A 14,662-nucleotide genomic window follows, 5' to 3' on the forward strand; every position below is an offset into this window, starting at 1 on the left:
AAAATCATGGACACAATTCTCAAAATCAAACTTAAATCATGAAGTTGGAACCATGCATGACATGTATTGCCCTCACTTCTTTTCAAATCCTTTCAAAACTTGATCACATTCCATGACCAGTAGTGTAAAGACATGAAGAATTCTTCAAATAAATGTGTAGAAGTCCCATGCAAGTAAGAATTCATAGAAAATTGAACTCAAAGATGAAGGATTATGCATGCATGTATGCAATTATACTCAATTCTTCCATAATCAAGTCAATCCTTTCTATTTACATGCAAATAGGCTCATAACTTCTTGAATTCATTGCCTACATGTTTTATTTTCAATATTTAAGAAGGAATTCCATACCTGTGAATTCAAGTGTTGTCTAGCTCAATTATTCAAGTCCTCCACAATTTCCTTCAAATTCCCCTTTCTCTCTCTCTAAATGTTGAGTTTACTTTTCTCATCTCTCACAATCTCAGCCCATGTGTTTGTATAAGTGACTTCAAAACATGTACTAAGCATACAAAGAGTGTAATTAACTTAGCCTAATCAAAGTTGATTAAGGTTAATTAATTAGGCTCATTTCTAACTAAGTTCAATCAGTTTATTCTAATTATTTTGGTCTGAATCAAATTCCTAACAAAAGTTGCCATAAAATTCTAAATATTCTAATTAACCTATTGGGCTAGTTAATTTTGGCTTCCGAAGCCATTTGGGCTTTCAATTTCGAATTCTAATTCATTATGTGAACAGATATTTCATGTAATAACAGATAATCACAAAATTAAGCATGTGATCACACAATTAAACACACAGCCAAGAAATTAAACTCATTGAAACAATAATATAATGGTACAGACTTTCACTAGCTCAAATTGGCTAGATCAGCCGGTTCACCGTCAATGAAACTTATATGCTATGAAACACGGGTATAGGTGTAAATACTGGTACTGGTATAATATGGGTACGTCTATATGGTAAAATTCAAAAAAAAAAAAAAAAAGGATACGAGTACGGCTTGATATGCTTGTAAAAAAATATTTATTTTTAATTTATAGCAGTACAAAAATTAATTAAATGATTTAATTTGTTAAGGTCCAACCTATAATTAACATTTAATGTCAAAAGTAAAGGTATAAATCAAAATTAAATGTCAATTTATTAAATAACTTACAAATCATAGTCTAGTAAAAGAAGTTTTATCTCAGTAATAGAAGAAAATATTATTTCAATTAAAATACAGTACGGCTTGGGTATATCTTAGGCACATCTCAGCACGTCAAAAATCAAAAACAAAAAAACTTGGGTACGTATTTCATGTATCCGATACATATACAGAAGAATCATACGAGATACCACACGCCAGTAAGTACTCGATACGGATACGACATATCTTTCGAAAGACCCATAGTTCATAGCTTACATGCAACTCACTTTAATTAGTGTGCATTCCATGTATTCTTATCCCATAATCTACTTGTGAATGATGATTAAACTTCCCTTCCTATCATCATTATCATCACCGACTCGTTCTCTAACACCGCTCCATGTCACGCCACTTGAGGTAGATCAGCCCAGTATGGAAATGTGTGTAAGCCCCAGCGACCACCAACACATGAAACAGTTGGTGACTGCTGTAAACAATATCAAAGTTGCCCGGTTTCCACCTTTCAGGGACTCTAATCACATATATAAAAGCTCCAATCCCATACAAAACCCCCATTAGCACCTCGCAGACAGTGGTTTGGATTGCCTCTGAGCAGTTTCCATACAACATCAGCTTGTGGATCACAGGTGCTACACCTGACATGCCCATTGCAAAGTAAAGAGAAGTGCGAAAGCAACGGAAATAAGGCTTCTGGAAGGCCGGGAGGAAAGAGAAAATCATTGTTCCAATGCCCAGCAATGTGATGAAGGCCAAGTAGAGATAAGAGAGGAAGGGTTGGCAGAGGAAGGTATAGTAGACAGGAGGATAGAAGGAGGTAGTTATGAGGACAACAATGCCAGTATAGTCAATCCTGAGCATGAGGTAGCGAAGGCGTTCCGAGTGGCAGGCAAGGAGGTGGCAGGTGCTGCTGGCTAGTAAGTAGAACATGGCTCCTCCCAAGAAGGCGAAGAAGGGCCATCTTGTGATGGGTTGTTGAATCATCAATGGGGATGCCATGCCATCTTTTACACTATGCTGCATATAACACAAAATGGAAAAAGTCTATTCTTAGAGAGAATATATATAGAATTCTGAGTGTGATGCTTTTAAAATATAGGTTACTTTATTTGTTAGACCTTTTGACTTAAAGTGATTAACTCAACAACAGAGGTGACTCAAATCTATTTGAGGCCTTTGATCAGAAATCTAGGAGGTACCCTTTTACTTGTATTTTTATTTATTAGTTATATGTAAAATTACTAATTAAGTTTATATACTTAAGTTTTGCTAACATATCTTTTTCAATTGAAATTATGTCCAATTAATTTTGTTTTCTTTTTGATATAGTCAATCTTAGGTATCATTTTATCAACCACAAAAAAAAAATCTATCGAAGCAATTGTTGCTGGTATTCTCAATAATATTTTGTATACAATGCATGCATTTGGGAAAGAAAGAATGCAAATTAATTGTTTTCTTCTATTCAAAAAAATTTTACTAAAACTTCTAAGAGTAATGTTGTAGATCATATCTGAGTAACAATAATGCCACACTCCACATTTTTATATCATGTTATGCTTACTATTGTACTTATTAACACAATATTAATGTAATAAGTCCCATCACTAATGTCTATTTCCAATGTAATACTGACACAAGTAAGAAAAGATGATATAAAAATACAGATGATCATATATTATAGCATTTATCAAATGCAGTCAATCTAGCATTACTCAACTTTTAATTCCATTTTGTGTGTGTGTGGGGGGGGAGAGAGAGAGAGAGAGAGAGAGATACACTGCATAACTTGCCATGTCATTCTGTATTATTATTACTTTCTATTCATATAGAATCTCAATGAAAGTACCATAAACAAACCAATGACAAAGAAATATAAATTACCAGAACAGAATCATCTCTGTGATTGGAAATGGAGAGCTGCTCAGGCATACAGTTGGCAAGTAGTTGAGAAATATGCAAACTGGAAAGTGAGGAAAGCAAGTCAGAAGGTATATCCTCATCTTTTAATCTGTGAAAGTCAGTCATGTTTGGCAATGAAGCAATGCAATTCTTGAGCAGTGCCTGAATCTTTTGCAGATCAATTCTTTTGAGCATGTCTGATAACTGTTGCAGAGAGTGAATGTCTATCACATTTGGAATTTTCATTGTTGTGTAGATTGTCAAGCAAAGGAAAATGAAGAATCCCATCAAATGCCTGAAATCAATGCTTGTAATGTATAAGCTATAGCCATATAGGGAAAGTATTTTGGATTCAAATTATGCAAAATGTTGGATTTTTTTTTATGTAGCGAAAACGTGTAAGAGAAAAAATTGCAATGGCGAAAAACTCTGTAAGAACTCTGTAATTGTAACAACCTGCATTTATGTCTTAGTCATGTTCATGAGCATTTGCATGATTATGACTCATTGAGCTTGCATTTGTATGTTTATGACTTGTTTTTCCTAAGTAAGGTCCATGCCTTGTTTTGTGTTTATGTGATTTGCCTAACTGTTGTGTGCATGCTTTGTTCCTCCCTTGGTGTCTCAAGCCTAAGTTATGTTAAGCCTAGGTTATGTCAAGCCTAGGTCATGTTACGCCTAGATCATTCCAAGCCGAGGTCATCTTCAGTCTAGAATTATCTTGGAACCCCTTTGTTTGACCTCCACCTTCGCTCTGACATATTGGCCGAGATGTCATTATCTAGGCTGAGGTGTTCATCACCAAGGCCGAGATGTGTATTATCTAGGCCGGGATGTTACATTTGCACCTAAGTGATCTTGTCCTGGAGTGGTATGACCTAGACCGAGGTGTGGCACAGCTTAGTCAAGTGTTGTCCTTCCTAGCCGAGGTCATTGTCACCTTAGTTGTCGAAGCTTTGTCCTTAGCCTATGTCATCACTTGCCGGAGTGCCTTACCAGGTAGCTTGTTAGATATACTTTGTCATAGTCTTGTCTTGTCATAGTCTTGTCTTGTCAATCTATCACCTTTTTGAGGAGAGCCAACCAGCCGTTGCCACGTGTCCGAGCTGAGTGTTAAGTTAGCCGGTAGAGGGAGAAAACCTATCATTTGTTATATCCTTGTTTTTGAAGAGGAGAGAGAAGCTCTAGGTAAGGAAGAGGAGTTCTTGAGAGGAGGTAGATTTCCAAGCTTGATCCCTAGAGATCGAACCGTTAGATCTGTGTTCTAAGGTTAGATTCTTGTTCTGCTCTTGTCGTTCTTCATGTTCATGTTATTGGATTGCATGATTGAATATGATTTGTAAGCCATGCATTGCTTTGAACTTCGGTTTTGGAAAGAGAAAATAGTATTTATGTGTTTTTCAAGAAAAGTCATGTTTTGATCCGAAACCTCATGCCTAGATCCATGTTTTTGTGTTTGTTTTCATATGATTTTCAAGTATGGGTACCCAGGTCCATGATTTCGAACTCATAGCATGAAATCCTAGATTTTTGTAATAATGAAGTTATGATTTTAGCATTCATGTTCTTCATGGTGTTCATGTTCATGTTCTTCATGTTCTTCACGGGTGGAAACCCAAATCTCCTGACCTCACTTCCCTAAGTGTAGTCGCCGAGATCACTGTTGCCTAGATCACACACTTAGGCCAGGCATCGTATCTCACCTTGGCCTACCTTGCATGATCACTTACACCTTTAGTTTGTCTTGTGCGCACCTCGGTATGCAGCCGCACGCCGAAGCCTAGGTAGCCACACCTCGGCCAGGAGGTGTGGGACCTCGACAAAGACCTGGTTGGTACACAGCTTGTCTTCCTGACATGTAAAACAGTGTTTTGACTTCCAGCATATTTTCCCAAGATCATTTGCATGCATGTAAGACTTGTTTTGTGAAGTGCGTTCAGTAGACTTTGCCATGTGTTTGTAGGACTTGGACCTTTGCCTTGATCCCGACGTCCGAAGAGCTATGTGAGTGGTATTTTTAATAAAGCTATGTTATAAGGTTTTGATAAAGCTTTGCCTTGTTTTGATAAAAGTATTTGTTAAGCATGAATGATATCCCTATTTTATGTATCAAGTATAAGCTTTGTTTCGGATGACATTCTTGGAAAAGAGTCCTTAGTGCCAGGGGACTATAATGCAACTGCACATCTTGTTTTGAGAGTCCTTAGTGCCAGGGGACTATAATGCAACTGCACATCTTGTTTTGAAAGTCCCTTGTGCTGGAGGACTCTAAACTTTCGCAGTACCCTCATGTTAGGGGGCTACGGGCCTTTGTAACATAGGTCCTTTGTGCTAGAGGACTCTAAACTTTTGTAGCACCCTTGTTTCAGATATCTCCCTTGCCACCGACTGCCTTGTGTGGGTGGGTTTGTCTAATCGATTCCAGGTCGATTATTCCCTTGTTTTGAAAGTCCTTAGTGTCAGGGGACTATAATGCAACTGCACATCTTGTTTTGAGAGTCCTTCCGTGCTAGGGGACTTTAAGCCTAGGTAGCACCGTCCTTTCGTGCTAGGGGACGTTAAGCCTAAGTAGCACCCTTGTTAAGATATCGGCCACCGACGAACTATGAACGGGTGTGCTCGATGCCGAGGCTATGCTTTTGTTTTGTCCGGAATGCCATCACCCCTTGTTTTAAGTTGACGTATGTTAAGTAAGTAAGTAAGTAAGTTTTGAAAGACCAAGGTTCAGTTGATGTTTTATTTTAAGTCAAGCTAAGCTATGTTATGTATGGTTTTGACAAGGATATACTATGTATTGTTTGAAAGGATCTTGGGTATCATTCATTTAAACCCTTTATTACTTGTACCATTCACTGAGTATCCAAGCTCACCCTTCCTATGTATGTATGTGGGTAACAAGCAAGAAGTCGGCTACGCCCAGATGTGTGTTTTGTATGCATGTTATGTCGACAGTGAGGATGTCAGCAATTTTGAAGCTTATGTATTTTGAACATGTCAGCTTGAGAAGACTTTTTCCAAGATGTAATATGTATTTTTGTACTTCATTTTATTTGTATTCAAGCTATAAAGCTATGTAAAGATGTATGCTATTTCATTTGATCTACACACTGCTCTTATGGACCACTTGTATTTGTATATATTGCTTCCGTACTTGTGAGCCCCATATATTTATACTCTGATTGTGTGTGAATTTTGAAAGTTGGCCTTCGGTAATCTCGAATTACTGGCCATCACGACACCATCCTACTAGGGGCGGGTTGGGGTCGTGACAGTAATATTACTCATACGCTGATTAGTCCCAATAATTACATCGTTATTTACAATGAGAGCAAAGCAAACCCTAAAAGCATTAGGAAACAAACAATTAAGTCAATTACTTACTAATCACCTCTAAATCAAAGGAAGTCAATAAACTACCCACCAAAAAATAAATAAAGAAGGAAACAGAGAAAAATTGGATTAGGCTCAAATTTGAATTCTAGAATCAAAAGGATGGATTTTGTAGAAAAAAAACCTAGTCAAAATCAAATTTGTTTTTAAGAAGAAATTGGCAAAAACAAATCTATCCAAAATGGCCAAATTGCAAATCGGATGACTAAACAACGAAATTTTTACAAAATCTACCTTAGATCATGGTGAACCCCAAAATTTGTAGCTGCTCCAAAATTTGAGTTGTCACTACGTTCGCGTTAGTTTTTAGAGTCAAATTATGCCAAATGTTAAGTCTACTCTCAATCTATCCCTCCCAAACCCTGTTGAATGAGGACTAAACCTAGTACCGTAATCTTCTTTTCAGCATTCTTGTAACAACTCCCTGTCCACAACTGCACAAGACCTTCAACTGATCCAGGCACTACCCAATGAACCCCCCACCACTGCAACAGATCAGTCCAAACTCTCCAAACCATAGGACAGAAAATAAGCACATGTTCTATTATTTCCTGATTAACTTTGCAAAAAATACATAATGTAGAAGCACTTCCATCTAGAATTCCAAGTCTTTGCAAGAATATCAATGTTTTAACCTTATGTTTCCCTGCAAGCCACCCAAAAAAATTGTACTTTTAAGTGGAAGATATTTGATCCACACCAATCTACTAGAATTAACTAGCTCACCATAAGATAGAGTAGCATAATTATATAAGAATGACACAAAAGATTGCCTTGTTTTGGTTGCCATCCAAGCAGCTTTATCCTTGACACATGTATTCAACATAGGTACAGCTCCAAGAATCTCATTGAGTTTGTGAAGTTCCTCTTTCTTCCATTCAAATAAGGGCCTCCTAAAACTAAATTCCCAATTCTCTGAGCTGCCTTTATTCTCAACATATTCTTTGAGTGATCCATCTTTATCATTAGACAACCTAAATAGCCTATGAAACTCCAACTTCAGACACACTTCTCCGCACCAATTTTATTCTATCTAACTCATATTCTTTTTGAGTTTCATTAAGTCTTGTTTAATGTAATATAACAAAATCATCATTTCTAATATTTTGCACATATTTCCATTTTGAAACTTATACATAACAGTAGTCTCTCATTTCATGGAGAAAATCCCTCTCGTATTCCATCGAGAAAATCTCAAATTATGAACTTTGAACCTTTTCATAATTTGAAAATTTTAAAAATAACGAAACAAAAAATCTGAATACAAATCATAATATAATGTGAATGTTTACAGTAAACAATAAACATACAACTAACTTTTGAAAAAACAAAATACATATTAAAATACAATGTGAATGTTCACAATAAATAACAAACATAAAACTAACTTTCAAAAAAATAAAATACATATCAAAAGACAATATGAATGTTCACAATTTATAATTAACATACAACTAGCCTTAAAAAAAATAACTCATACCAATGTAAACATTTATACTGCAACGTAAAAATATAAAACAAAATTAAAAAAAAAAGTGAAAATTGACTATTTCAATTGTTCAACGGTAACAAAAATGATTGTTCAACTAATAAGCGTAGTAACAAAAACCAAAAACGAACAATTAACTTTCAAAAAATAAAAATAAAACTTGTACAAAAATACAATGTGAATATTCACAATTTACAATTAATAACTAGTTTCAAAAAAATAATAAACTCATACTAATGTGAGCATTCACACTGCAACGTGAAAATATAAAATAAAATTAAAAAAATAAAAATCAACTATTTCAATTGTTCAATAGTAACTGTGGGTGCCGAATAAAAGGGGATGCAGATAGGCCAAGTACACATTTAGACAATCGGTACATATTATACTCGCCCCCGTCTTGTACGTTCTGGATGTCAAATATATTAGTCGGCCATAAAGCCAGTTGAACGAGGGGCCGATTGGAAGTTGGAATACGACAAAAGAAGGGCTGAGTGAGCAATCACACGACGGATTAATAGTGGGCCCTATCCTGAGGACTAGGAGCGTATATAAATAGAAGGATAACAACCAAAGAGAGGTATGTGAGAACCAATATGCTTAACTTAAGATACAAGTAACCAAGAGAGTATACACTGACTTATCTGTCGGAGTGCTAATTCTGGTACCCCCGACCGGAGTGCTCATTCTTTTTCAGGTCACTAGCTGAGGATCTCGAGCGTCCCAGTGGATCAAAGAGTATTTCCAAACCTCATCCCCACAATTGGCGCCGTCTGTGGGAATACTTCAGCACATCCATGGCGGGCGTGACGGAAGATCCTCCGATAGTCACTGACAACCTTATGCCACAAGTTGATACAACTCCAAGCACCATGCTGGGACCAGAAAACAATACTGCACGAAGAGCCTTGAACTTCAACTCAGCTGATGAAACAATGAAAGTGATTATGGAACAAGCAAAGCGAAACGAAATGAAACGAACAAAGGTTTGAGAGCATGATTGTTGAAAACGAGCACCTTCGACAGGATTTGGCCTTAGGGGTGGCAAAATCCCAACAGGCCGTGCACCAAGACCTGGCACAACCACTGAGAAAGGATGTTCGATGACCTCGAGCTCAGAGACAAGGTAGTGACAGTGATTCTGACTCCTTATCCCCAGACCCCAAAAAGAAGGGGCGAGTCGAGGTCTCCAGTTCTTCTGGGGGAAGTCCGCGTGCACGAAATAAGAGAAGAAGAAACGATTCAGATGAAGAGGATCAACATAACTCCTTTGTGCGACGGATCGCAAGGGCAGTGCTACCCAAAAAAGTTCAAGGCTCCATTGTTCACCCTGTACGACGAAAAATCAGATCCCACCGACCACATCCGCCATTATAAGCAAGCCATGACGCTGCATGCAAACGACGAGGCTCTCATGTGCCGAATATTTCCAAGCAATTTGGGACCATTGGCCGCCAGATGGTATTGCAAGTTGGAACCGGCGCCGATTAAGAGCCTCCATCAATTACAAAAATCCTTCAAGGCAAGATTCATCACCAATGAGGTCCAGTCGAAGCAAGCCGACTTTCTCTGGGTAATGCAGATCCAACCAGGGAAAACCTTACGAGTGTATTCGGCGCGCTATTGGGAATGCTTTAATCTTGTGGATGACGCCTGCAACGACTCCATGGCCATCATCGCCTTTAAAATACGGTTGCATCCTAATAGTGCCCTCCGCAATTCCTTGACTAGAAGGCCCCCTAAAATAGTCTGATCGTTGATGAAGAAAGTCGAGGAATACTACAAAATAGAAGATGACGCTCTGCGGGTTAAAGTCGGGAACAAGGCCAACTAGACAGCCCCTTCTGAGATTGTTCAACTGATAAATTCTGTACCATCACAGAGCCCTGAACCACGAAATCGGGCTAAACGAGACAAGAGACGGGATTCGCGCCGAACAAATGACCAATGCCCCCATCAAGCTAGTGAACAACTTCTAGAAGATAGCAAGCGCACAAGGCGCACGGACAAGAAATATATGGAGTTGTCAGAGCCGATCAAGACGGTTATGTCTAGAGTCCAACACCTTTCGTTCTTCAAATGGCCATCCAAAATGATGGGACCTTCCGACACGAGGAGACGGGATAGGTGGTGCGAGTATCACAAAGATCACGGCCATGATACCGAGAGTTGTTTATGCATTGAAGGATCGCCTTGAGGAATTGGTACAAGATGGTCGGCTTAAGCAGTACGTCCGAAGAGACAACTCAACCAAAGCAGTAGCTTTACAGCAAGATTCGCCTCCACTCGGCGTAATCCATATGATATACAGCCTGCCAACGTCACCCGCGATACATACAATTCAGTCGCATCTCGACCCCCAAAAGCGAATCACACAAGCAAAACAGCCCCATGAAACTCCGAGTATTACTTTCAATGATTCTGATTTGATCGGCGTAACACTCCCCCACATTGATCCACTTGTCATCGAGCTATGAGTAAACCGATTCACCGTTGAACGCATTCTCAAAGACCAGGGGAGTACTTCGAAGGTTATGTATTGCAGGACCTTCATCAAACTCGGGTTCACCGAGTCGAACCTGTCTCCGACTCCTTATCTGCTATTCAGCTTCAACGCAAATCTGGAATATCCGTTGGGCAAAATCACACTACCAGTTTGGGCGGGCTCCCAATCAGTGGATATAGAGTTTTTGGTTGTCAAGCTGCCTTCGCCGTATAATCTTATCATGGGAAGAACTTGGCTACATGCCATGCAGGCCGTGCCTAGCACATATCATAAACTACTTCTCTTTCCGACTGAATGCGGCATCGAGCAAATTTGAGGCTCCCAGAAATCAGCGCAGGCATGTTATCTTCTCACTGCAAAGACACCAAGAGAACTGGAAGTAAATTCTATCGAGGCGTCGGATCGAGAAAGCCTCAACGATGTTGGCCGGCTCCCAAATGAAAAGGCAACGGAATCCTTGGATCGAGTTGAAATTGACGGAAATTCTAACAGGTTCTTCATGATTGGCGCCTCCTTGAATCAAACCGACAAGCAGCAACTAATTTCCTTCTTGCTCAGCAACCTTGATGTATTTGCATGGACACCGTATGAGATGTCGGGTGTGGATCCTTCTGTTTCGCAGCACCATTTAAATGTTGACCCCAAATACAAACCGATTATTCAGAAAAACCGGTGATCAGCCGTAGAACATACCGCTGTCGTTGTTAAAGAAGTTGACCGGTTGCTTGATGCCGGGGCAATCTGTGAAGTGACCTATCCTATATGGCTGTCGAATACTGTGGTTCTAAAGAATAAAAACGGGACTTGGCGTGTCTGTGTTGATTTCACAGATTTAAACAAAACCTGTCCTAAGGACTGCTTTCCCCTTCCCAGAATATGCCAGCTCGTAGATGCCACGGCCCATCATTAATGAATGAGCTTCCTGGATGCCTACAGAGGCTACCATCAGATTGCCATGCATCCAAAGGACCAAGATAAAACTGCATTCCTCACCCCAAGAGGAACCTATTGCTATAGGGTTATGCCTTTCGGGCAAAAGAATACAGGGGCAACTTACCAACGACTAGTCACTGCCATGCTCAAGGAGCAACTCGGCCGTACTATGGAAGTGTACATTGATGATATGGTGGTCAAATCTAAAGAAGAGCAAACACATCTAGCCGATCTGGAAAAGACATTTGGCATTTTACGCAAGTACAAAATGAAGCTAAACGCTTCCAAATGTGCATTTGAGATTGGATCAAGCAAATTCCTTGGCTACATTTTTAACCACCGAGGAATCGAGGCCAACACGAGGCAAATCACAGCAATCTTGGAACTCATCTCCGCTCGATCGATGAAGGAGGTTCAAAAGTTGATGGGGATGGCCGCCGCACTCAATAGGTTCATTAGTCGTTCCACAGATCGCTGCCGACAATTCTTTCATACCCTTCGGCAGGGTAAAGCTTTTAAATGTACCTCTGAGTGCGAAGACACTTTCAACGGTCTGAAGACTTTCATTCCACTCCTAACAACACCTTCGGCAGGCGACCCGCTCATTCTGTATCTTGCAGTTTTCGATCGGGCCGTCAGCGCCGTACTATTAAAGAAAGAGCTTGAGGAGCAACGACCAGTGTATTATGTGAGCAAGGCAATGGTTGACGTCGAAACACGTTACCTTCCATTGGAAAAACTCATCCTAGCCCTCGTCATGGCAGCAAGAAAACTGATGCATTACTTTTAGGGGCATACCATCGGGGTACTAACGGACTACCCCCTCCGATCAGTACTCCGTAGTGTAGAAGCATCAGGGCGCGTTTCAAAGTGGGCTTTTGAACTCGGCCAGTATGATATTCAGTTTCTGCCTAGAACCTCAATAAAAGGGCAAGTGCTTGCCGACTTTGTGGCCGAATTCACTGGGAGTCTTGCCGACTTCAAGTCTAATCAAACTCAACCTAAGCCAAACTGGAGAATATATGTTGGGGACATTTGACAGTTGTACTGTGATGGATCATCCAATCAACGCGGCAGTGGGGCCGGAGTAGTGATCATGGCTCCCGACGGAGCAATAATCGAGCAGGCTATCAAACTCGGCTTCGAAGCATCAAACAATGACACCGAATACGACGCCCTACTAACCGACTTACGGAATACACATCTCTTGGGTACTCGGCGTTGGCTTATATTTTGCGATTCAAAACTGGTGATCAATCAGCTAAAAGGGGAGTACGCGGCCAAAAACGACTGTATGACAGCTTACATGAAAACGGAGAATTCCTTGCTAACAAAATTTGACCATCATGAATTGAACCAAATAACCTGTGATCAGAATACACATGCAGACGCCCTGGCTTGCCTAACCTCTGCCATTAACTCAGAGATTAAATGGACAATTAAAGTAGGTTTCATCCCTAAGCCGAGCATTGGCCCTCCAGAGGAAGTCCAGGTCAATGTCATAGAATCAGGACCGAGTTGGATGGACTTCATTGCTGCATTCCAATCTTCCGAACAGCTCCCGTCGGATAAGAAAGAAGCGCATAAGCTGCGAAATAAAGCCCTGCAATACTACTTGGATCTGCAAGGAAAGCTTTACAAAAAATCCCTTTCTGGTCCGTACCTAGAATGCGTTCATCCGAATAAAGTCAACGAACACCTGAACGAAATACACGAAGGTAGTTGTGGGGCCCATTCTGGTGGGTGCTCTTTGGCTCATCGAGCTGTGACACAGGGATATTATTGGCCGACAATGAGAGCTGATGTCGAATATTACGTAAAGAAATGTGAACAGTGCTAGAAGTTTTCTCCTTTAACCCATCCGCCTGCTGAAGAATTAAGCTCTATAACCAGTCGTTGGTCGTTCGCCCAATGGGGACTTGACATCGTCGAACCATTGCCCCGCGTGTAACAAGTCCGCAGGGGGGACCTCGCTACAGCTCGGACTCGATTTGGGTATCGGTTCTTAATCTGAACCAAAGAGTCCAAATCTGGCAAATCGTTTGTGAGAAAACAGATTTTTTTTTTTGAAAAGAAGTGCCAAACATGGACTGCTTTGCCAGATACAGAGTCGCCACCTAAATATTTTTAAAATGGGGAAATTTACGAAACCCTGACTCGGTGCCGAAGGCCACATGTCCGTCATCACCAAAGTTGCCTCGGCTCGGGAACTTGGGTACGATCGGGGAAGGTCAGCTATGAGCACCCCCTTTCGCCCGGTCCGAAGACCGGCCTCTACTAACCGTGATATTCTGTTTTGAAAATATTTATGTGTTCTTACTCCGGTTATTAGCCTAGAATTGCTATGTTGTGCGCACAGCAAACAAGTATAGACTAGATTGCCTAATTTGGAAATAAACATTGCATATCCGTTTGCTTTAGAAATACTTTAGATTTTGCTACTCGCAAGTAGGCTAAAACACGGATTTCAATGAGTTTTTCCAACTCAAACAATCCAACCTCCACCCACAGGCATTCAAACAGTTTAACACATAAGCATTTAGCCACATGGCAAGCATACTGTCATGTTAACATTCACACACATGCGAGATGCTAAAGCATAAATACTTACATCGTACTCCGTGCCAAAACAGTAAACTAGTTAGCAAAACGTGCGTGTCCTAGTTCATGTTAAATTGCCTAATGCAACACATACAGGATGCAATTTAGATAGGCTCGGTTAACCTAAGCATGGCATATGTAATGTGATCAATTATCACATATTCGATTTGTAAATTGAAGTACAAATGCAGTTAGCGTGATGTACCGAGCCTAATGTATGCAGTACAAATGCATAAATGCACGCATGCATAGCATAAGGTATGCTAAATTAAACATGCCCTAATCTACCATCATAAGCAGGTAAATAAAAGGGAAGAAAGACGTGAGGTTGGAAGACATACACACACTCACGCACACTTATTACATAATTGCCCTCACTCGGAGGGTACAAATAAATATTACAGTCCCAAATAATAAGCAAATAAAATTATTACAGAATTTCTAATTAATTAAAAGAAAGAATGCAAAAGAAAGAAGAGGGTGGCCGCAACCTCTGCCTCGGGATGCGGAGATGATGCATGCTCGGAACTTGGCTCGCCCGAAAAACCCGTACCGTACCCCTGCCACCTCTGTTTGTACTGCCCTGTCTCTCTGAAAATCGCCAAAACTCCAGAACAGGTTCCTTGCACACTGCAGAGCACCACCGGCCAGACAGAATTCCCACCGGCACTCTACAATTTCCACCGGC

At 40.3% G+C, this 14,662-nt stretch overlaps 1 protein-coding gene across 1 annotated transcript in view; it reads right to left on the reverse strand.

The window, feature by feature from the left end:
* Positions 1-1,522: 1,522 nt before the first annotated feature.
* Positions 1,523-14,662, reverse strand: part of LOC114279333 (heptahelical transmembrane protein 4) — a 38,892-nt gene continuing 25,752 nt past the window's right edge. The window contains exons 3-4 of the mRNA XM_082912409.1: positions 3,038-3,350; positions 1,523-2,170 (exon numbers count right to left, since the gene is read on the reverse strand). Coding sequence (XP_082768535.1) covers positions 1,523-2,170; positions 3,038-3,350 — 961 coding nt within the window. The remainder of the gene's footprint in view (positions 2,171-3,037; positions 3,351-14,662) is intronic.

The sequence above is a fragment of the Camellia sinensis genome, unplaced genomic scaffold, assembly GCF_055761805.1.
Source record: "Camellia sinensis isolate YWXY unplaced genomic scaffold, ASM5576180v1 Unanchor3, whole genome shotgun sequence".
Taxonomy (NCBI): domain Eukaryota; kingdom Viridiplantae; phylum Streptophyta; class Magnoliopsida; order Ericales; family Theaceae; genus Camellia; species Camellia sinensis.